Source organism: Epinephelus lanceolatus, chromosome 10 (assembly GCF_041903045.1).
Source record: "Epinephelus lanceolatus isolate andai-2023 chromosome 10, ASM4190304v1, whole genome shotgun sequence".
Taxonomy (NCBI): domain Eukaryota; kingdom Metazoa; phylum Chordata; class Actinopteri; order Perciformes; family Serranidae; genus Epinephelus; species Epinephelus lanceolatus.
The window spans coordinates 25,817,118-25,840,756 of NC_135743.1; the positions used below are offsets into that span (position 1 = coordinate 25,817,118).

At 41.3% G+C, this 23,639-nt stretch overlaps 2 protein-coding genes across 3 annotated transcripts; one reads left to right on the plus strand and one right to left on the minus strand.

Moving 5' to 3' along the window:
- The first annotated feature begins 624 nt into the window (after positions 1 to 624).
- Positions 625 to 13,517, plus strand: cep85 (centrosomal protein 85). Of its 2 annotated transcripts, XM_033641256.2 has the most exons (14): positions 625 to 779; positions 1,774 to 1,833; positions 1,936 to 2,067; positions 5,193 to 5,983; positions 7,372 to 7,502; positions 7,744 to 7,861; positions 7,993 to 8,178; positions 8,646 to 8,798; positions 8,903 to 9,057; positions 9,172 to 9,289; positions 10,466 to 10,516; positions 10,612 to 10,719; positions 10,847 to 11,090; positions 11,602 to 13,517. In XM_033641256.2, exons 2-14 carry the CDS (start codon positions 1,794 to 1,796, stop codon positions 11,763 to 11,765), a joined length of 2,391 nt encoding a protein of 796 aa, XP_033497147.2. In that variant the 5' UTR covers positions 625 to 779; positions 1,774 to 1,793; the 3' UTR covers positions 11,766 to 13,517. The 2 variants fall into 2 exon arrangements, with proteins under 2 accessions (XP_033497147.2, XP_078028001.1); XM_078171875.1 differs by lacking the exons at positions 625 to 779; positions 1,774 to 1,833; positions 1,936 to 2,067 and adding an exon at positions 4,289 to 4,528.
- On the minus strand, positions 13,245 to 22,697 carry ubxn11 (UBX domain protein 11). The gene is made up of 14 exons (XM_033640338.2): positions 22,563 to 22,697; positions 22,440 to 22,480; positions 18,775 to 18,891; positions 18,546 to 18,646; positions 18,410 to 18,461; positions 18,239 to 18,318; positions 18,058 to 18,154; positions 17,726 to 17,943; positions 17,564 to 17,641; positions 17,368 to 17,491; positions 17,168 to 17,271; positions 16,913 to 16,986; positions 14,968 to 15,117; positions 13,245 to 14,881 (listed from the first exon to the last, which is right to left on the minus strand). The coding sequence occupies exons 1-14, from the start codon at positions 22,631 to 22,633 to the stop codon at positions 14,713 to 14,715; spliced, it is 1,476 nt and encodes a 491-aa protein (XP_033496229.1). The 5' UTR covers positions 22,634 to 22,697; the 3' UTR covers positions 13,245 to 14,712.
- Between the last annotated feature and the right edge of the window lie 942 nt (positions 22,698 to 23,639).

Here is a 23,639-nt window from a genome sequence, read left to right on the forward strand (position 1 = left end):
AAAGCAGAAGTGTTTTAATTACCGTACTGTTGGTGAAATTTTATTTTAATTTTACAATGTATTATTATATTATTAGTTGTATTTATTCATTAATGTTTTACCACATAGGTATCGCCAATGAAAAATAGGAAATGTGTATTTCCTGCTCTGGTCTGGTTAGTGTAATATGCCGCCACTGAAATAAAAATTACACATATTTTGCATTTAACCACATAGTATTTACCCCAATACCAATTACCACTTTGCAGTCTGATTAAATATATTGTACAATAGTTTATTAATGGATTTTAACACCTTTGAAACATCGCGTGAACTTTATTTTCTAGGTTATTCCAGCCAACTCAACGCACCTTTGTTAGGTGTGTTCGTTTTGTGTCACTGTAGTGATTTTTGGTCATATGGCGGAATTGCCGTTGTCATGCCTTTTGTTTCATCAGCAGCAATATTTTTAAGATGAGTCTTACTAACACTGCTGCCCTAGTTTTGGGGTTGTAGTCTGCAAATGTAACCACAGCGGACGGATGTACCTTGCAGGCAGGAAACCCGCAAACGGTTTCTTAAACAACACAAAGCGTCACTGTTCAACGGGCGGCGCTGTGATATTAAACAAGCGGCCTTTGTGTCTTTGACGGGTCGTCTGCCATCAGAGGAGCTCAGTTCAGTTGGCTAGCGGAACAACAGCAGCAGCAGCAGCAGCAGCGGATGGTACAGATTCAGCTTCGGTTACCAGCCTCAAACCGAGATTTGTTACTGCATTCTGTGTTTATATGAAACTAAAGGTAAAGTAGCCTTTTTGCCAGCGCCTACAGCTAGCTTAGCTTTAGCAACACAAGCACGGAAAGCTAACAGAGATTTGTAACGTTAGTGTTAACTGAAGTAGCAAACGGCAACGTTGTGTTAGCTGTTAGCTGTTAGCTAGCTTGTGAAACGGAAACGGATTTGTCATGGATTAGCTAAAATGGTTAACGGTGCAGAGCATCGCAGCACAATAAAACTGAACGTTATGGCGAGGAAATCTTACAGAAGTTATCGCTTTAAAGCAGCCCAGATTTATTTTGCTATCATTGTCGCATTTAGCCAGTGTCTTCACATTAAAATGCAATTTAGCGATTAGTCACGTTTAGCTGATAGCTTGCCTTGGCTGGTTTGGTGTTAGCAGTCAGTTCCTTTATGAATTAGCTCGTTAAGAGGATTAGTCAGTCACAACCAGGCTGCCTCAGACTGCTTGTAGCCATCAGCAACCATTATATTTGCTTGCCACACTTGGTGTACAACTTCCTGTAGCCTCAAAGGGGTATTAATGTTTGTGTAACACATTATGTAACTAAGACATGTGTTCATGTTGTTATTTTTGTTGCTGCCCAAAACAGCCTGTGGAAGTTGTTGAGGGGCAGATGAGTTTGATAGGTGAGCAGATCAGTCAGTGGCTAACAGCTGTGGAGTCCAAGGCTGTGGACGTTTAGTTCATGATATACAGTATGCAAGAAAGGAGCTTTTGTTCAGAGGACATTTTAGTCTGTGGTTCATCACAAAGCTCTAGTTAATGCTCCCTGTCTCTGTTTTCCCAGTTAACTAAATCTTACGAATAAATCATCAGATGTTTGCTTATTTGCTGAAGTGACCAAGAAGCAAACTTAACTGACCTACATTAAGATAGTCCATGAATTTGGCCAGTTGTCAAGTTGCTTATGTGCTTTAAAGTAAACAACCGCCAAATATCTTTTCAGTGTGTCTGCACAGTTTGATAATGTATAGTTTCCTCCTCTCAATCAGGTGACATTGCCTTGTATGGAATGACAACCTCACACCGATATATTGAATCCAAGCTAGCGGGTAAGTTGTCACTCTGCAGTCAAAGTTAATACTGTGTGTAAGTTCACCCTGTGTTGATGTGCTCCTCTGTTGCCATTGTCCTGTTTCACAATTTTACATTAGCTCGGTTTGCTGACATGGAGTGGCAGACACCAGCTGTGTCAGAGAAGTTCCAAAGCCGTTTTGGCCGCCGGCCTGGAACATCGGACAGTGGGGACACTGGTCTTGGCACCTCAGCATCTGACAGCACAGAAGGTGATCACTTTTGCTTGTTCTTCGCTCCTCCCTATAGTGTGTATTGTGTAACATTGTTTTGAAGTATGTGTGTCAGCGATGGTGCTCCGGTTTTAACTCCATACAGCCAGAGGTGGGTGCTTTTTGTCAGCTGCATATATGTGGTCTTTACAGGGTATCTGTGTTCTGTAGCAGGGCTGTTTACCATTTAAACTTATATACTTTTAAATCAGTGTTAGCTTGAAAGTTCAGAACAGTCATATAATGTATCAAGAAGCCGCACATGGCCCCCAGACTCAACCGCAACCCCTTTTTTTGTGCTGAGGCTGAAAAGACTTCATCTTCACGTTTGTGTCAGTGTTTCTTAGACTATTTATGGAGTGAGAAAATGTTTGTGATCCACTGTGGGTGCTTGGGAGATTTGCAGAGGTAGATTAGAGTCCCAGCCAAAAATGCCCCAAGGCTCTGCTGCACTACTCCGGTGTTGTGGTTAATTGGGAGGATGGGGTGTTGGGATGCCAGGGCTGGACGGCTAAATGGAAACTGGACCTTGCCTTAGGTGTGAAATGTCAAAGTCAACAAGGTTTTTTTGAATGTTATGTTTTTAATGGGAATATCCCAATGGAGAAAATGTGAAATCTCAGTGGAGATGGGACGTGCGTGCATGTACTATATTTATACAGATGTCCGCCAAGTGGAAAAAATAACAGACTCACATTATCAGAAAGGTTCTGTGTAGTGACTGGCCAGCTGGGGACAACGGGAAACACTACAAAATAACAGACTGAAAAAACATGAGAAGTGTATGAACACTGTAGGGTCTGGACTGTACAAAGCTGGCATTAATGGCAGGGCTGCCTTTTGGAAACTGTTCATAACAACTGCAAACAGGTCAATGGCGTCCTTACATAAACTTGCCTCTATGCGTGTTGGCTTTCCTGAGGTAGACTTAAGGACACAAGGCTACATTTAACACACAATGTCTTTGGCCATTTGTTAAACATTGTAGTGGATTTTTGGTGGTGTGGCTAAAATGTGTCAGATTTTTGTCACTTTTGTAATTAGACTATTTTATGCACGCTTCTACTTAATTGATTGAGTGCTTCCCCGATCAACACAGTGAATTAAAAGATCTCTGAACACCACTTGTTACTGCTACAGTCACAAGATCTGCACACCACTAAACCTGAAAGGGAAAGTGAAGAGAACAGTTAGTAATGTTAGCAGATGCATATCTTCTACATCTTCCAAATAACTGAATAGGCTTAGTGTTGAGGTGTCCAGTGTTATTTTACAAGCCCTGAGCACGCTGTTCATTCAGCTTGTAAGACAACATTCCTGGAAGGATTGAAGCTACATTCAAGAAAAGTGTGGCCCAGCTCCTTATTAGACTGTTAATATTCATTAGTTGTCCAGTTTGTATGATATTTTTTCCAACCCTGTGCATGTGCTTGTTTTTTAGATACATTTCTTTATATCGGTCGTCTACATTTGAGCTTAATCTACTACTGACAGACTTCATTGTTTGGTTACAACTGTTGAGCATGCTATCGGTGCTTGTACAGCTTGTCCTGGCACTTAAACCAACAGCCGTGCCTAGCAACGTGACAATTAGCCCCAAATTTAGGCACAATAATGACCCGTTGGAGACAATACCACATAGCATACTTGGTGTCTAAATTAAACTGCTTCAGAATACTTTACTTTTTTTAAAGAAAGGACCATTGTTTTTTAATTTTAGTTGCTATGTTTTTAAAACCTTCTGTTTTACAGCTGCAGGTAATTCATATTATGTTTTATTCTTTCCAAAGGCAGGAATGTCTGTTCAGCAAACATCTACCGATTATTCCTCTTACAAAGTAGTTTAGACTTGTTCTAGCCAGACATGTTGAATCAGTGGTGCCTGAAGGCTTCTTTTATATGTGAAGTTTTACCTTACCGAAAGCCTGATGTTTCCGTAATATTCTTGCCTTTGTACTAATTATTATTTTTCTCTGTGACAGAGAAGTTTCTAGTTTAACAAAGTCGTGGTTTTAAGCTGGACAGGACAAACGTACCCCATTCAGGCTTTGACTTTGAATGTACACGTGTGTGATGTTACAGTGGGAGGAGGCAAGGTGCTTAAATAAGCGGCACCCACAGATCACTCTGTAACATGAGAGGTGGGCTATAAATACCCCTAACCTTTCCTGTGTGTGCCTGTTTGTGTGTGTTTGCTCCGAGCTTGGTACAAGCTGGTTTGGCTGTTCGAGGACAATACAGTTTTGGGCACAGGGCCTGCCTGCTGCGTCGCTGTCAGTATTGGCTTCATAGGTTGATTTGGTACCGTTGAGAAATGCAGAGGACGGACTTTTGTTTTGATTTAAGGCGTTCAGTGGCTAAGCTGACCTCAGTTCAGCTGTAAAAAAACATGCCACAGCTAATAACATGTTTGTTGTGTTGGAGTGAACGCCAGGTTTCCAGACTTCAACAGGTCTCTCAGGTTTGTAATGCTGCTGAAATCAGAGTTATGTAACTTTGAATTGTGTCCAGGCTTGTGGAGATATTTGTGGGCTGTTTGTCGTGATCTTAGCTGTGTTCTTGAAGATCCTTGTATGCATAATGTGATCGCTGAGGTTTTCAAATGAAGACAGTTAACATTTTTGTGTGTGCTTAATGGAGCGGATTGGGTGTATACTCTGAAGTCTGAGGGTGTTTCTCTTTGCATGTTGTTGAGGGAATAATTGCAAGAAAAAGAAGACAGTTTAGTCAGCAGTTCTGTTGTAACAGTGGATTATAATTTGTTGATATGTACACTCAGTAATGTGGCAACTAACACAAGCTTTATCAGTGCTATACAGCAACATATGTTTCTGTTAATCATGTAATATGGAGCTTTTATTCTGCGCATTGGTTTAAGTCTATTATAAGCCTATTCCCTGGGTTGAGTCAGTCAGAGCCAGTTAATTCTTTCAGTGGTGACACCTCATCATCAAAGTAGGCCACCCATAAACCCTGCTGCATCTACTTTACATCACCGACTGAAAATAGAGAAAATGGCCTGCAGTATTGCTCTAGATATTCTGCACTGGTTTAACAAGGTCTATAGTGAGAGAATACCAGTTAATGTAATTTCGAATAACTCTTTCTTATTTTCCTTTTCAAAGATTTCTGCAGTTCCAGCAGCAGCCCCCCTTTCCAGCCCATCCGCAGTCAGATCCCAATACCTACTGCACATGTCATGCCATCCACGGCCGGAGCCCCGGCCTCTAAGCCCCATTCATGTGTCCAGGAGGATTCCCTGTCCTCCGAGGGTCACAGGTCTTCCTCAAGCTCCAGAACCCCAAGTGGCTCCACCTCGAAGTCTTCCTCTCTCTCCAAATCAGCATCTTCACCCAACCTGGATGCTCAGGCTGGTGTGGGAGGCGATCATGTGGGGCCAAAGCCAGACTGCCTGAGCCGCTACCGCAGCCTTGTCAATGGGCTGGACCACTCGCTTTTCCCCTCGGATCACACGCGGATGGATGAGGGCCAGAGGTTTGACACTCCTGCTGTGGAGCCTACGCTAAATCAGTCAGCCCTGTTGGGGGGGTTATGCCCTGATGTCAGACTCCGATTACAGGCGACCGGGATTAGAGACACCCCAGACTGTGTGTCTGAGGCCTACAGAGGCGGCATGGAGCACAGCTATAAGGTTTTGCCTGAAGCTAGGCCTGGGGTTCCCGGCACAGCGGAAACCTCTAATCAGAGGGGCAGTCAGCCTGGTGCGGCCGGATCTGCTGGAGTTTATGCAAACCCTCTCAGCCTGCAGACACAGGCTCTGCTGAGGGAACACGCAGGCTCCAAAGGTTATGAGCCATTGCGGCAGGACAGATGTGGTGAACTGTCCAGCTGGCAGCAACAACAGCAACATAAGCAGCAACTGGAGAGTTTACGCCTGCAAGTGGAGCAAATGCAGGTAAGCATTTATCCTGAAATTATACTTCACTAGAAGAAAAGAAACACATTAGACACACTTCAGAGTGTTTGTTTATTTATGTCATAACTGTCAGCGTTTCTTTTGGATCATAGTAGAGGGCAGACATCGTGTCACTTTGTCTTACAACTCTGCTGCTGGGTGACAAAACAAACTTGTTTTAGGGAAACACCTTGATAACTTACAGGCCAACGGAGCAGACTTGTGGGGCAGTCGCTTTGTTCGTGGACATTGAAATCTGTCCAGAAATTTACATCCTGACACATATATAGGTCAACACTGGGAAAATAACGTCCCATCAAATAAAGCCCGAAGCCATACAGACGGCTTGTCCTATTTTATGGCAGGATTTGTCACGTCAGTCAGCAAAATCAAAATCACAAGCACTTCAAAGGGGTCTCTGTTGTCTGCTGTCGGGTTAGAAAAGTTGCATCTTATCACATGTTTCATTCATATAATCCTATAGTCGATCAATGCCAGACAGCTGATCACAGCTTCTCATTTGCAGTGTGTAAAAAGCTGTTGAAATAATGAAAAGTGTTTTGCACAACAGCTTTTTACCACTAAATTTTTTGCCCCACGTCAGATGCTGACAAAGTGCCACTCTGGAGTGACTTCCTCGTACTGTGTGCTGACGCATTAACTGACATTATCATTTTTACACAGTTTTTAAGTACTTTTTACTCATCTGAAATACTGGGAGAAATATTTAAACGTAAATTGGGTTGAAGGGGTTTTTACTGTATGAAGAAACTGTTGACCTTCCTGCGAGTCATACTCCTGATAATCATTCAAACATCGCCTCATAAACTAAATGATATCTCTTAAAGCTTTGAGAGGAGCATTCATTCATGGTGCTAAATGTATTCTTCGGGGCACCAGAATACAGCAGCATTTGGCAGAGCTTCTAGTGTGTGTTGGAAGAAAGCCTTTAAATAGTCTCGGAGGTGGAATTACATTCTATTCTAAAAGAGAGATCTGCGCCGCTTGATACTCATCGAGTCTTATTTCTCTTTTATGATAGCCGTTAGAAACTGACCATGTTGTTATTGACAAAGTGTCTATGAGTCAGTTGTCAGATGACTGCTGTGGTGTAAGAATAATTTGATCAGGTGTCAGGCTACGAAAGGCTAGCACTAATTCCTGAGCTGTTTTCATTATATTTTGTTACTATTTTTAGAGTTAGGTTTCAACACCTGTATTGCGGGCTCTATAAACTATCTATACTGTGCTGAGTTAAAGTGTCAGTGGTAGACAAAGGTTTTGATAAGGTAAACCGGGTTTTTAAATCTTTGCTTTAATCTCCATTGTGTGATTTCTCCACACAATGCAGGTTTAACTGTCACATGGTGTTTGTCTTTTCGTTACAGTTGATGAGTGCTGGAGTGGGTCAGTACCCATCTCTGTACTCGACGCCTGTTCACTCGGAGTCTGGCAAGTGGGACGCTCTGGTCAAAGCCAGTGAGAGTCTGCTGAAGGAGAAGGAGCTTATCATTGAGAGGCAAGTGTTTCTGGTCATTTTACTTCTCCTGTGGAGGGCAAGGGAATCTTCTTATTGCTACTTGATAAGAATACATTTCTTAATGCTTTGTGATACAGTTCATTTTGCCTTGATACTGTGAAATATAGTCTTTATGTTTGTTTCCTAACTGTAGGGTGCTTTAACAGATTGTTTTTCCACAATGTTGCTGACTTTATTGTTTCTCTTGTGTTAACAATGGTTGGACCCGGTAATGATGCAGACAAAAGCAGCACATGTCCCAGTTGGAGCAGCGTCTGAGGGAAAGCGAGCTGCAGGTCCACGGAGCCCTCCTGGGTCGAGGAGCTTCTTATGGGGATATGTGTATGCTGCGGCTACAGGTGAGAGAAAACATGTACCAGCTCCTAAAAACAAACACTGAGAGCCCTGTGCCGTATTGTTATCGTCTTTACAGACTGTTAACCCTCAAGAACCTTTATTGAAACTTAAGTATGACATGGTGGCTTTACAGGAGGCTCAGAGGGAGAATGCCTTTCTGAGGGCGCAGTTTACTGAGCGCACCGACTGTGTTGCCCTGGAGAAAGCGGAGGCAGAGCGCAGACTGGGGGCCGTTGAGGCCGAGACACGCCGACTAACTGACAGCCTGAAAGAGACCTGTGAGAGACACGCAGAGGAGATGAAGAAACAGGAAGAGAGGGTTTGTGCTTACCTAACACATCCTCCTAACATACGTCCGTTTTAGTGCCATTTATTGGTTGAGAACTGCATTTAAATCTCGGCTTTGGTGACGTCAGTAATGAAGAGAAGTTCCTGCCAAACATCCTGCCACAACAGTACCAAAGAGCTAATATTACAAGATATGGAAACAAAACACACAGGAACCCTTTAACTCTCCACAGGAGCTGAGATGCTATTTATAAGATCACTGTTAAACTTAGTACATAAATAGATGAATAGATGTTGTGTTTAACTGCAGGCCTAACAAGTTCAGTTTATCATTTTCATACAGAAAGATCAATGGTGCTAAAGCGGCTTCCCTGAGGCCAACATGTGTGACTAACTGTTTGTAGGAACAGTTAGTCACACGTAGAGTTATGAATGAGTCTCACGCCTATTACTTTTTGAGCATATCATCCTGCTTACCACATTTGCCTATTTGTGCAGATCCGCAGTCGAGACAAGCACATCAACAACCTAAAAAAGAAGTGTCAGAAAGAGGCGGAGCTGAAGAGGGAGAACCAGCAGCGTATTGAGACTCTGGAGCGCTATCTAGCTGACCTGCCCACCTTGGAGGACTACCAGAGTCAGAATAAGCAGGTCAGGACAGTTTCGCCTTTCTTACTAGGTTTGTTTTGATATACATGGGTCAAGATTTGTAAACCATTAAACCTGTATATGTCTTTTGTATGTTATTTTGTCAGCTTGTAGAGGCTGAACAGCAGGTGGCTCAGCTACAAGAGAAGGTACGAGAACTGGAGGTCTGTCTAGAGACGACGCGCTCACAACTACGGGAAAAAGACACACAGCTGGAAGATCAGAAACGCAGGGAGAGAGACCTGCTGACCACCATTACTGAGTATGTACACACACACACACACACATCAACAATAATATCATCTTCTCAGTGTGCATGTTAACTCAGAAAGTAATAACTCTGCCTTATGTGTGTTTTTGTTTTTGTCCTCATCAGTATGCAGCAGCGGGTACAGCAGGGCCTTGAGGATGGAGCCAGACTGCCTTCCCTGGATATGGAGAAGCTCATAGGAGAGAATAATGCTTTGAGGGAGGAGCAGCAGAGACACAAAAAGGTCTGTTGTTTGTCTGTTTTGTGCATTTCCTGTATAAAAAGATCTTGTGGGTACACCTGATACTTGAAATACTCTTGTGACCAGGGATGAGCATTTTAATTAACTTCCATATTCAAGTATTTTCTGTAGCTGCACTGAAGGAGTGTTTCCTGAGCCGCTCTTCCCCAAGACATCTCACTGTCTGCCCAGTAGTACAAGCTCACACGGCAGCAGTGGCCAACATCCCAAAACCAACACCAGCACCAAAACAGCTTGACTCTGCTGTTAAACCTGTTAATAACTTTTAGGTTATTTAAACCGCGTGATGTTAACTGTAAGCCCTATCAGCGGAGGTCACACTCCTGCAGCAGTAGTCTTGTGATAAGCAGATAAAGAGAGAGAGAGAGAGGGACAGTGGGGTGAGGAGCTGCTGAGGGAAGCAATACACCGCACCCAGTTCTACATTAAAATAAGATTTCACCCATTTTAAATAGTAAAAAATATATATAAAAGTCATGTTCACGTGTGGGAGGGGCAGCTGTGAGTACTTTATACATTGACTGAAAACTGATGATTCAATAGTACTCGAGTACTATCACTATCACTACTTGCGACAGCTTTATTTTGAATGCTCATTGGACTGCTACTATTCTTGAAGTACAGTGGGTGTAAAAGGAAATTTGATAAACTAGACTACTATAGACTATTTTAAATTGACCTCTTCCAAATTAGACTTCATGAACTGTTCACTCTGTGCCATGTAATTGTAGTTTTACTGTTCATATGCTTGACCCAAATGACTTCAGCAACAAAAAGTTGATCTAGCTGAGTAAGGTGAGAGGAACTGTGTGTTAGAAACAAGAAGTGATCAGTTTTCTGGAAGCATGTTTCTGTATATTGTGGTAAAAGGCTTGTGGCAGCAAGCTGTCCATCATCTGTTAATCGTTTTTAAGTAACATTTGTTGGTCTGGTTTGTCTTCTTAAATCTTCTTTGTAATGTTAACCATGCTGTCTGTGCTGCTGTGTGCTGCGAAGAACACGCTTCCGTCCGTAAACACACACACAATTTCCACAAAGCTCAGATCATGACCTCACAGTACGACAGAACAGGGAGGTTAAAGAATGATGTAATTTGATAATAGAAATGAAAGGATTAGGAGATGACTGTTGCTTTATGTTGTTGTCTTCTCTTTGCAGGTCATTGAGAAGCAGCACCGAATGATGGAACAGCTTGGCTCTCAGATCCAGGTGACTGTCTCTTCACAATGAGTCTAAATTATTGGTGTGGTTACTGTTCAGTTTATAGTCCTTTAACATTTGTGAGTTACTGTTTGTGTCTGCAGGCTTTGGAGGAGCAGATATCTCAGGAGGAGAGCAGCTCTCAGGCTCTCAGAGAAGATGTGTTGGCCAAAGAACAGAATGTGTTGGAGCTCCATGCAACCATGAAGGAGGTGAGATAGACTAATAACAAAGTGTGGTGTTGTTTACAGAGAACCTGTGAGTCTTTAAAAAAAAACCTGTTCACAAACTGCACCACACTTTCACTGGATAATATTGATTCTGACTGCTGTGTTTCAGCTGTCGGCCCAGAACCAGGAGCTGATGGAGCAGAATCTGACCCTGCAGGAGCAAATGAGTGATCCAGAGCAGAGGGGCACTAACCAGGCCTCCTCTGCCCTGCAGCCAGCTGGGGCTCGTCTCACTCAAAGGCTTCATGTAGAGATCGCGTCCTGTCTCAGTGACCTGCGCTCCCTGTGCAGCATTCTCACCCAGAGAGCTCATGGACAAGACCCCAACCTCTCGCTGCTGCTTGGTCTCACATGTAAGCACTACTTAAATTTTACTCTGTCAGTGCAATAGATATTTTCAGGGAAGAGTCAGTGTTGTGAAATGCTGCTACATGTAGCTACATGCTAACATCAGGAAAACGTGATCTTGGTTGGGGATGCTTTTAATTTCTGCCCAATTTCAGATCATATTCCTGCTGAAACATGTTAGATTGTTAAGATTTTGGTTAAGGAGCTTTTAGTGGTGATTTTTCATGGTAAAAAGAGCACCATACTCCATTACAATCATTCCCCAGCTGCAGTGACAGTGCACAGACACCAAGGATGCAGATGTGGAAGACTTGGGGAGTGGGCTTAAAACGACTAAAATAGTGTTTCACCACGGACAGTGTGAGGAAAATAATATATTATTTGGAACAATAAAGCTTGTAAGTTAAACATGATCAAGTAGAAACCCAAAGTACAAGTATGAACCTGTAAATAAAATCCCCTTTGAAGTCTGGAGGAATGTACAGCATGAATCAGAGTCATGTTTTGTTTTCCCAGCGCCCCCACCAGTGGCAGAGCAGGACGAAGACTGGATGAGTCCCGAGGTGCTGCAGAAGAAGCTGGTTGAAGCTCAACAGCTGCGTCGTGATGTCGAGGAACTACGCAACGTAATACTGGACCGGTATGCGCAGGACATGGGAGAAAACTGCATCACCCAATAACGTCGCCACCCAAGTGGCGATGGAGGAAACTTGCCCCACTTCACCTCTGAAGCATCTAAAACGGGCTTGTCTTTCATGACTAGTTACTGAATGTCAGAAAGAGGACTGGATTTCAATTTTCTTAAAATGAGGACAGAGGAAAGCCCAAATGGTTTAGCTTCTTCTTCTTCTCTGGACTGACTGTACGTCGATTCTCAAGCCTGCCTGTAGCTCAGAACCCTCCCATCCCCCCGGTGAGTTCATCTATTTCAGTCCAAGGGCTAACGGAAAATAACTTACCTCTAATACTTGATCCTTAAGCATTGTGAGTGTGTTTTTTTTATTAATGATGACATGAATACTGTCAGTTACCAAACAGTCTTATCCTTTTTGTTCCACTCTAGTGGATAACTATTTGTGTAGAAGTCCCACAAATATAATTTATTTAAACTTTAATTTCCCTCTCGAGGGGAATTATCCAAGAAGTGGTTGACAATCAACTGAAAATATCATAACCTGTGCTTTTAACTGAATTCACAAGGAAGTGTTACTAACATGCCATTATTTAAAATGGTGAACACTGTAACATACGACTCTGCTGTGAGGTATAAGACTTGATACTGAAGGGTTTAATACCTCATCAGCTTCTCACACCAACAGGCCTACAACAGTTTTATTACCAAAGAAACTGGGCGAAGCAGTTGTGCAAGTCTGTGAATGTTTGTGAACGCTTCTCTCTGCTGCAGGCCTCGTTCTGAATGAATACCAAAATGTGCCTTTCTGTCACGTTTGCAACCACAATGCTAATTCATTTTTAGAACAACCACAAAGGGCTGTTTGCAGCTGACTCCTCGAATATGACCTTTCTCTCAGCGTATCAACCAGTAGGATAGTCAATACATTCCCTGACTCTGAATGTAGCAGATAACTCTGGGCCTCATCACACAGCTTGTGGCAGCCCTATACACTGTTTTTGTTCCTGGTAGACAAATGAAGTGAGTTGAAACTCTTCAGTCTGGGTGAGCTTTGCAGACTCTGCTCTAACTTTAGTTTACTGTACATTTCAGGTTGATAATGGCTGACGCGCATTCGACAGAAACTGTTTGATAAATGTATGACTGAGAAACAGTATTAATCGTCAGTATTATTTATTTTGTATTGTTTGCATTGACAACTCAGTGTGAAAGCCTCCTAATGTGTTGCTGTAACAATGTGCTAATGTGTTTGCAAAACTTTTGTAAAGGTCCCATGAAGTGGCTTTTTGATTGTAATTTTCTCCTGTGGTTTGACGTATTTCATATTAAGATGTTGAGGCTGATGGGAAGTGATAGAGTTTTAAAGACTGGCAGCCGTCATTGAGGGTCCTTCACCTTCTTCATGTCATGTTTTAATCCCACGTGGTGAAGGGTTGGCTGGATCACCCCGAAATCACCAATCACACTGTACTGGATGGAGTTTTATATCGTGTGCAGGACAAGCCATTAAAAAAAAACTTGACACTTTACAGGAAGAGAAAGGGATTTTAATATAAATATATGCAACAATGACTTTTTGTCAGAAGAATATAGAGAACAACACACCCAGGGACACACAAGCCATTTTTCATTTCATGGGACCTTTAAAATCTCTAGCACAAGATTTATCTTTGGAAAGTCAGGCTCCGCATGCCTTAACATCTCAAATGTTTTGCAAAAGGGAAAAAGATGTTTATATTTTCATACTTTTGTCCTTATTTGTATTTGCATATTTTAGAAATAAAGATTTTCAACATTTTGTTTTGTTTTAATTTGTTTCAAATTGAATTTAATATTAACTGATTTTTAAATTTATACTACGGTTTTCCTAAAAAAACAATGTATAGACTCTCACAGTCCTCTCAGTCATCACTTATGACCCACTAGAAGTGTGTAGCAGTGTATTTATTTGCAGAGACTCCACCCTCTTGCCTGTACTTTGTTATTATTTCATTGAGTTTGGACGTTCTTGGTGACAGCGCAGAGTTGAGGTCTGGAAAAGTAGCGACCAGGTGCCAGACTACAAGCAGCACACATCCAAGAGAAAGCTACAAAAATCATGCACACAGCGCTGAAAAACCCCAAACATAGTGAGGCAAAACAACAAGTGGACAAAGCTGGGGTTGACGTTCACTTTCGCTGTCAATATTGCCCACAATTCTTGCATAGTATAAATTTAACTACAGTATTTTCATCCCTTCTGTGGAGAAAGCCACAAGTACCAGCTTTCTAAAACTTATGTGTTACACCAGATCGGTATCAGCTGTGAATCTTATTAAGCAGATCGGGTATTGACCTGATTGCTCAATCGACTGTTATAAAATGTCATGTTTCCACCAGTGGTTACATTGATTCAGTCTCAGTGGATCAACAACCTAGTTTTTAGAATCACAGCAGTCCCTGTCCTCATGTTACGCAACATAAAAATGATCCCAGGCAGGGGTCAGAGTCCTGGTAATTGTGCATGCTGCCTCGCTGTCACATTGTCATGACTTGAAGCTGCAGTTGGTGACTTGTTGGTGACTGTCACTATACTCACACAGCCCTAAATGAGACACAAACATTCTCATTTTACAGCTAAACAGTACACTAAAAGATGTTTCTGGAAACATTTGAGGTGAGAAATAGGAGATGCAGTAACAGAATGTTGATTGATCAGTGCTGTTGAATCCGACTGTGGTTCACAGAAAGTGATGACATAACTGATGTTGGAGACATCTCAGCTCTGGTTGGTTATTTTTAAATAAATGCCATGAGAGGCAGTAGGAAGAGTAAGACGGACTTGATTGTTTTAAACAGACTGTCTCGTATTTTCAGAATATAGTGACAGTTTCAGCAAATAGGACAGTTAATTCATGTAAGTTACCAACTGTAGCTTTAATGGGACACTTGAATAGAGCACATAGTTAATGTTAATACAAACACCTGTGCTGTGCAGACGGCTGAGATGTAACCTATAGGTTTATTTTATTCTCTTCAGTCAATGAATGAGAGCGTTGCTTCTTTCGCAGCAGCAGAGTAGCATTAGACATCAGACCGCATGATTGGAGCGTCTGGTGGTCATCGTCGTAGCAGCACTGTGGGTACGCACTGATAATGTCATAATCAGGGAGACCACTCCCTCTGTAATGCAAGAAACACAAGCAACCAGTGTCACATGTTGTAAAGAGAAGAAGATGCTTTGTCCGTGCAGGAGGACGAGGTCTCACCTGTGTTTGTCCAGATGCTGCCGCAGGTGGCCGATTGTTTCTGAGAAGCACATTTTCAGCATGTAAGTATGATTCCCATCTTCTGACTTCACCTTGAGTGTGATGACATCACGGGCGGATGAAGGCCGGTCAGGGCTGGACGTCTGCAGTCTAGTGACAGTAACAAAACAAATGTAATAGTCATTACCCAGCTGCAGTGTACAGACATACAGTTCAAAACATGCTTGATGATATAATAATGGCTCAGACTGGTCTGGGACTCCTTCAGGAGGTCACAGATCCCAATCACAATCTAACCAGTGCTGGCTGTCCATTGTGACCTGCCCTATTTTTCAGACCAGTGCCTACACTAATCTCCACAGTCTTGACAATCAGCCCCTGCGACCAGATGAGCATTTCAATCAGCCTTTAAATCATGTAGTGTGTTCTTGGATCAAGTAATTCCTTTAACCCCATGAACCCTGTTTTTCCTTCGACATGATTGTAGAGATAGATAATGATTTTAACGCTGCTTACAACATCATATATACAGTATGTCCTGTATCTTACATGGAGTGGCTAATTAAACCCAAGATGCAATATTTTTCATGACCATAGCTTTAGGTCAAATGGAAATATTCCAGATCTGTGTATCATTTTTTAGTTTACCCCAAATCCATCCTGACCTGTTTTGTATCTTAAAAACATTGGAGTATTCTCTCCCAGTTAAAGAATTCTTTTTTATGACTTTTAAAGTTTATTGAATTTCAGATTTTTCAACACACCAAACCACCTCAAAAGGACCCCCCCCCCCCCAAAAAAAAAAAGAAAAGAAAAGGAAAACACAATAACAAGCTCCCTGAACATCACCAGACAGAAGACAGAATAAATAAATAAGTAAAAGAAGTAAATGGAATAGGTAAGGATTGATATAATACATAAAATCGAAGCAAATAAACCATAGTGATAAAAAAAACACAACATGTAAGTAAACTAATGTCAAAATAGTGTCAAAATATTTCCTTTGGCTGCACCATCACCACATCCTAAAGGAATTCGTCACCAGCAAAATGACCATTTGTATTTTAATTACTCACAGCATGTCACCTTGAATTTGTGAAGAGATTTTTTTTCCTTGCCTCCACAATGAAATAATAATCCAAAAAAGGTGAACATTCTTCAAGAGCAGCAAAAGTGTTTCAAAACATTAATTCATTACAAAACTAAGTTCAGTCAGGACCACCTTAGTCACATACAACTTTATTCCCATTTGCAGTATTATATTTGGTGGTATGGCTCTGTTCTGGGGCCTCTCTGCCTTTCCTCGGGCTACGCAGAAAGCCTCTTCTACGCACCTCCGTGAAAGGCCTAAGGCAGAGAGAGCACACCTCTCTGCCCTTCCATGTGCAAATGAGGAAAGCCTAAGGCAGAGAGAGCACACCTCCCTGCCCTTCCATGCGCCTACATGGAAAGCCCAAGGCAGGAAGAGCAGCAGCAAAGACCCCCCGTGAACAGAACAGAGCAGCATCAATAACAAAGAGAAATGACATCAATAAGTCAGACACAGCATGAAAAGGAGGAGCTGGGGTGGAGGTGGGTTGCAAAGCGGCTTGCAGAGGAAGCAGCAGCTGAAGCCAGGCCAGAGCAGTTTAAATAGTGCGCCCTGAGTGAGATTTGCCAATTGGTTGCAGAGAAAGGAATCCTTTGATCTATCAGCTGACTCCATCAGATTATCAGTTCTGTTTGTGATCAGCTGATGTAGCTGGGGCGTGAGCTGAACTTGACATTGTGTCCTGCCTGAACGAACACCATGCTTGGTTTTTCCTCACAAATTAAAGGTAACACACACTGAATAATTGTTACACCAATGGTCATTTTGCTGGTGAAGTATTCCTTCAAGGCAACAAAATTGTCTTACATGGAAAAAAAACCCAGTGTGCTTACATTATAGATGATTTTTTTATACCTTTCTTTGATTGCTTGCAGTGCCGGCGTGTCTACAAGGATCACTGAGTTGCTGCTCTGGGCATCAGATGAACCCTAGTGAAAGTACTCAATAGATAGATGATGAGCACACTGGAGTGAGTGTATGTTCAGCACAAGCACAAACAGGCGAGAAAGTAAACTGTAGTGATCATCGGCTGAACACACAAGACCTATGGGTGCAAACACTTGTAAGAATCCTTAATAACAAGGTGGATCTTCTATGGTTGCTGCTCACCTGCAGGGCGGCCTTCACTGAGCCCCTGATATCAATAACACGACCAGCCTTCACGACCACCTTTGGTAACTTGTTCAGGAACTGATGCATGCTCAACTTCTTGCCTGTGAGCAGAAGAAAACATGAGAATAACAAAGACTGAGGAGTTTTAACTCAAGTTTGACTTAGGGGAGTGTCTGTGTGGTGTTTGCAGGACAGACCTGGTAACTGAGAACTGCCGTCGTTCAGTGGTTCATCTTTCTTCCCACGAACAGCCTGACCCTCACCAGGAAACTTACTCCACGGTAGCCTGGAGATAAAATCTTCATCTCGCCTGTCATGAACCTGCACAGAAAATTTAAAAGATGTAGCGAAGCCGCACATGGTATACACATTTTCTCACAAATAGGAACAAACCTCAAAAGGCACACCATCTGGAAACCTTTCTTGAAGCTCAGATGGAAAATACCCATCCATCAGATCTTGCATGCATCGCTGCAAAAACCAAAAGAGAAAGGTTAATGAATACAGTTTAAAGTTTTAAATAATTTCCTGTGTAACCTTAGTGCGTAAGCAAACCTGGGTGCTGTGCTCCTGATAAGAGCGGAAAGGCCCGTCAAACATGACAATGCCGTTGCTGTAGAGGCTCAGCTGAATAGGATCCTTCTTTGCCAGCTGTGCCCCCGTGGCTGTCGACTGTACAAAGCTCTCTCCATCCCCTGCCAGGCTGTTCAGCTCCTCGATCCTCTGCAGCACGAGGTCAAAGTTCATGTGGAAGTTTCTGACCACGGAGGTGTCTGCAAAATAAAGATACACAGCATGTTAAGAATGATTTTAAGTAGATAATACAGTGATTATCTGTGTTAAGTAAATGTTTAGGAAGCCTGTAAAGATGACAGTATGGAAACTACCTGGCTGCCAGACGCCTCTCTCTGACTGCTCACTTTCAGCTGAGTCACTGCCTTCCCCATCTCCCACCCAGATCAAACCATAGTCATTTAAGAAGCTCTGCCAGATAGAGATCAACAGAGTTCAACATGGTGTCATCGCAAAATAAACATAGCAACAAAATGTTTTATTAAATCGACTCACCTCCATCTCACACACTTGATTCTGCAGCTGCTGGCACCTTCTTTTGAGATCGTCTGTGCTGCTCTGATCATGCGTGCTCTCTAAATCCACAAAGAAAGGAAGATGGAGCCAAAATCAAATACTTTCATTTAGAAATTTAGGGTGAATCAAACTCAGGTGTGTAGCTGTCACCCAATTGTTTCAGAAGCTTCTGTTTTTTCTCCAACACGGAAATCCTTTTATCCTTCCAGAGGAAATTGAAAGTGAGAGTTAGACATGTTTAAAAGATGTCTGTTTTGTATTTTGGAGGAGGTGTGTGTGTTCTCACCTTGCTCTTGATCTCCTCTGCTTGGCTTCTCACTTTTTTCTCCAGCAGGCACACACGCTGCAGCGCAGCCGACATCAGCTCAAAGTCGCTTGGTGCAGCACCTGAATATCAGGGTCTTAGAGTGCGTAAAAGCATCCTTTGTACTTTTTAAAGTATATATATTCAGTTTGTTTAAAAATAAATAAAGAAAGACAGACTTTGTAATAAAAACCTTAGTATGAGCTTATACCTTTCTTTAATGGTGCTTTTGACTTTGAAGTGGAGGCATCATCTGCTGGAGTGTGAGAGGTTGGGGGAGGATTTAGATCAGAGGATTTATCATCATCAGCCAATGATGACTGAACCTCTAGAAAACACAAACATAAAAATACATAAAAGTCAAAAATCTGTTTGTCAGAGTAGTGTAATGGTGTAATAACTAGTGATGCAATGTAACTAAGTACGTTTAGTTAAGTACATTATTTTTTTCATGCTACTTTATACTCCACTACACTTTAGAAGGACATAGTTCATTGTACAGCTGTTTGATTTACACACAAAACACATGAAGAGCTTATCAAACATGATGCTTTGTTACAGATTAAACTCTCCAACAGTATGCAATGTTAGAGCTGAAATACTTATTTGATTAGTCAATTAGTTAAAAGAAAATTGATTGATTAAATTTCCATCCAAAAATACCAAACTTCTCGTCACCAGCTGCTTCCTCCTTGTCATTGTAATGTCTCATTTGTGTGAAGCAATGTGACGGTGTCACTGTGGATTCTGGGTAATTGCAATGGGCATTCCTATTTTCTCAATTTTTCTTTTTTTACAAATTAAACAATAATCAGCCCATATGGGCCATAATGAAAAAAAATCATTAGTTGCATCCTTTTAAAAAATAGTTAAAAATGAGCTCGACCTCAACCAACTACAACAGTAAGCAGAGGTGGGTAGTAACTAGTTACATTTACTCAGTTACATTTACTTGAGTAACTTTTTGGATAAATTGTACTTTTCAGAGTAGTTTTGATGCAAAATACTTTTTACTTTTACTTGAGTTATATTGTTTTAAAGCAACAATACTCTTACTTGAGTACAATATTTGGCTATTCTACCCACCTCTGACTACATAATTACATGTATATATATATATATATATATATACAGTACAGGCCAAAAGTTTGGACACACCTTCTCATTCAATGCGTTTTCTTTATTTTCATGACTATTTACATTGTAGATTCTCACTGAAGGCATCAAAACTATGAATGAACACATGTGGAGTTATGTACTTAACAAAAAAAGGTGAAATAACTGAAAACATGTTTTATATTCTAGTTTCTTCAAAATAGCCACCCTTTGCTCTGATTACTGCTTTGCACACTCTTGGCATTCTCTCCATGAGCTTCAAGAGGTAGTCACCTGAAATGGTTTTCCAACAGTCTTGAAGGAGTTCCCAGAGGTGTTTAGCACTTGTTGGCCCCTTTGCCTTCACTCTGCGGTCCAGCTCACCCCAAACCATCTCGATTGGGTTCAGGTCCGGTGACTGTGGAGGCCAGGTCATCTGCCGCAGCACTCCATCACTCTCCTTCTTGGTCAAATAGCCCTTACACAGCCTGGAGGTGTGTTTGGGGTCATTGTCCTGTTGAAAAATAAATGATCGTACAACTAAACGCAAACCGGATGGGATGGCATGTCGCTGCAGGATGCTGTGGTAGCCATGCTGGTTCAGTGTGCCTTCAATTTTGAATAAATCCCCAACAGTGTCACCAGCAAAACACCCCCACACCATCACACCTCCTCCTCCATGCTTCACAGTGGAAACCAGGCATGTGGAATCCATCCGTTCACCTTTTCTGCGTCTCACAAAGACACGGCGGTTGGAACCAAAGATCTCAAATTTGGACTCATCAGACCAAAGCACAGATTTCCACTGGTCTAATGTCCATTCCTTGTGTTTCTTGGCCCAAACAAATCTCTTCTGCTTGTTGCCTCTCCTTGGCAGTGGTTTCCTAGCAGCTATTTGACCATGAAGGCCTGATTGGCGCAGTCTCCTCTTAACAGTTGTTCTAGAGATGGGTCTACTGCTAGAACTCTGTGTGGCATTCATCTGGTCTCTGATCCGAGCTGCTGTTAACTTGCGATTTCTGAGGCTGGTGACTCGGATGAACTTATCCTCAGAAGCAGAGGTGACTCTTGGTCTTCCTTTGCTGGGTCGGTCCTCATGTGTGCCAGTTTCGTTGTAGCGCTTGATGGTTTTTGCGACTCCACTTGGGGACACATTTAAAGTTTTTGCAATTTTCCGGACTGACTGACCTTCACTTCTTAAAGTAATGATGGCCACTCGTTTTTCTTTAGTTAGCTGATTGGTTCTTGCCATAATATGAATTTTAACAGTTGTCCAATAGGGCTGTCGGCTGTGTATTAACCTGACTTCTGCACAACACAACTGATGGTCCCAACCCCATTGATAAAGCAAGAAATTCCACTAATTAACCCTGATAAGGCACACCTGTGAAGTGGAAACCATTTCAGGTGACTACCTCTTGAAGCTCATGGAGAGAATGCCAAGAGTGTGCAAAGCAGTAATCAGAGCAAAGGGTGGCTATTTTGAAGAAACTAGAATATAAAACATGTTTTCAGTTATTTCACCTTTTTTTGTTAAGTACATAACTCCACATGTGTTCATTCATAGTTTTGATGCCTTCAGTGAGAATCTACAATGTAAATAGTCATGAAAATAAAGAAAACGCATTGAATGAGAAGGTGTGTCCAAACTTTTGGCCTGTACTGTATATATGTACAGTATATATAAGAATATGTTTGTGTTTCTTGTGCCTTGATTTATGTTATGTTTGGAAAGATTTAATTTATTTTTGTTTTAGTTAGAGTGGTATCGTTTAAAATACATGAATTTGAAGATTATTATTTTTGATTGATTGATTATGTTCATGTTCTTATTTTACAAATAAATCAGACGTTACTCAACAGTTACTCAGTACTTGAGTATTTTTTTCACCAAATACTCTTTTACTCTTACTCAAGTAATTATTTGGATGACTACTTTTTACTTTTACTTGAGTATTATTATTCTTAAGTATCAGTACTCTTACTTGAGTACAATATTTGGCTACTCTACCCACCTCTGACAGTAAGATGCCTGTTCCATATAAATGTATAAATAATATTTATTTATTTAACCAGGAAGTCCCATTGAGATTTAAGCAGCCAATCAAAACACATTTAAAATGCAACAACCTCAACATATAAAACAAAATCCACAATAAAACAACAACTATTCAAACATAGTGGCCTCTCAAGAAATACAAGCACGTCTCTATCACCACATTCTTTATGATACTCGTAATGGATATAAATGTGTCTAATTTAGATATTTCTGAAGATTGTTCCATGTCCAAGGTGCAGAGTAGAAGGATGCAGTTAAAACCCAGGTTAAATTAAAAAGCAACAACCTGAAGGAGTGAAGCTGGTAACTACCAGAGCTGACACACAGCAGGGAGCAGAAGTCAGCCGGAAGTTTTCAAAGTATTGCTTTATAGATAGAAATATACCAGTGCTGTTGTCTGCTAGTGGCCAATGATGTCCAACCCACCAAATCATAAAGATGCAGGGATGAGTGAGTGACTTTGCATTTGTAATAAAACATTGAGATGCATGGTACACTGAATCAAGGCTATGTAAAGTGGAGGAGGTTGCATGCATATAAATAATGAATCATTTTTCCAGTTATACTTACAGACTTTTAGCCTGCTTAATGCAGGACTTTTACTTATCATTTAGTGTATCTATAGTGTGCTATAACTTTCTCAGCCACTGGTGATGAGTGTTGTTTTAGTCAGTGCAGTCTCATGCCTTTATGTTTAGTAGGCTCCAAGCTTTAAACCCTACCTTTTAGCAGATTCCTCCTGAAAGGCACTTTAGGTCTGCCCCTGCAGGTCAAAGACAGTTTAGCATGTATGCTCACAGGTGCACACTAAAGTTCACTAACGTTTTCACATGGATATAACCTACCCTTGATCACTCACAGGGCCCTGTAGTGGCGCGCGCCTCGTTTTCTTCAGCATCGACAAAGGTGAGCTCATTTTACCTGAGACAGGAAACTCCTAATACAAGTAACTTCACTGTGGGGGCACTGTGTGTGTTTTTCCAGTTTGTTTGGAGTCCGTTGCCGTTAGCAACGCAGGGCGAACAGCTGACGTGATGCCTGTTTCATCCGCAGGAGGTCGCTGTAACCATCACTCACTCTGTCTATCAATCAGTCCAGCCCCATAGGCTTTATTGGCAGGACTTTTTTATTTTAACTTTTGTATTAAGTTTCCACACAATGCATCTGGTGGTTAATACATTCAGATATAGTGCATTCAGATGCATACAAAGTGGAAAGCAATGGTCATAAACCATAAGCACAAACTTCAGTATTAAGTGTACAAAAAAAAAGAAAAACTCGAGTATGAAAACACACACAAGGGTTTACTTAATTGTTATAACGTTGTAAAATATGCATAAATCAATTGTTTTGGTCAGCTTTTTATGACACATTTTTAAGTTTGAAATTGTTTTAAGGTATACATCTAGATCTGACATAGATGTTTTGTTTCATGGATATAGAATTTAGCAAAGATAATGACAAAATTAAGACATTTGCAGGACATTTGAGATGTGTTGCCAAAGCACAATTACAATTAAAGGACAGTGAATGAAATCAACAACTGATGTAAACAAAATAGAATAATTTTCATACAATACATATAAAGTCATACACATATATCTCATAGCCTACATGTTTACCCATAAACACGTTTTGTGTTTGTGTGGGGGGAAAAAACAAAGTGCAAAACCAAACAAAAAAAACATAGAGTAGAGGAGTAAATAAAAAGGCAGACTGTGAGCTGTGAAGAGATGAACTCCAACTTTTATGTTATTGTCTACTGTATGAATATTTAAGTTGGTTTAGTTTTTGTTTTGTCTGTCTGTCACACACACACACACACACACATTTACGTATACACTTATGCTGTTTTTGTTTTTACAACTGGCTTGTGACTGATTTTTATTTTGCATTAAACAAAAAACAACAGTAACAGAACA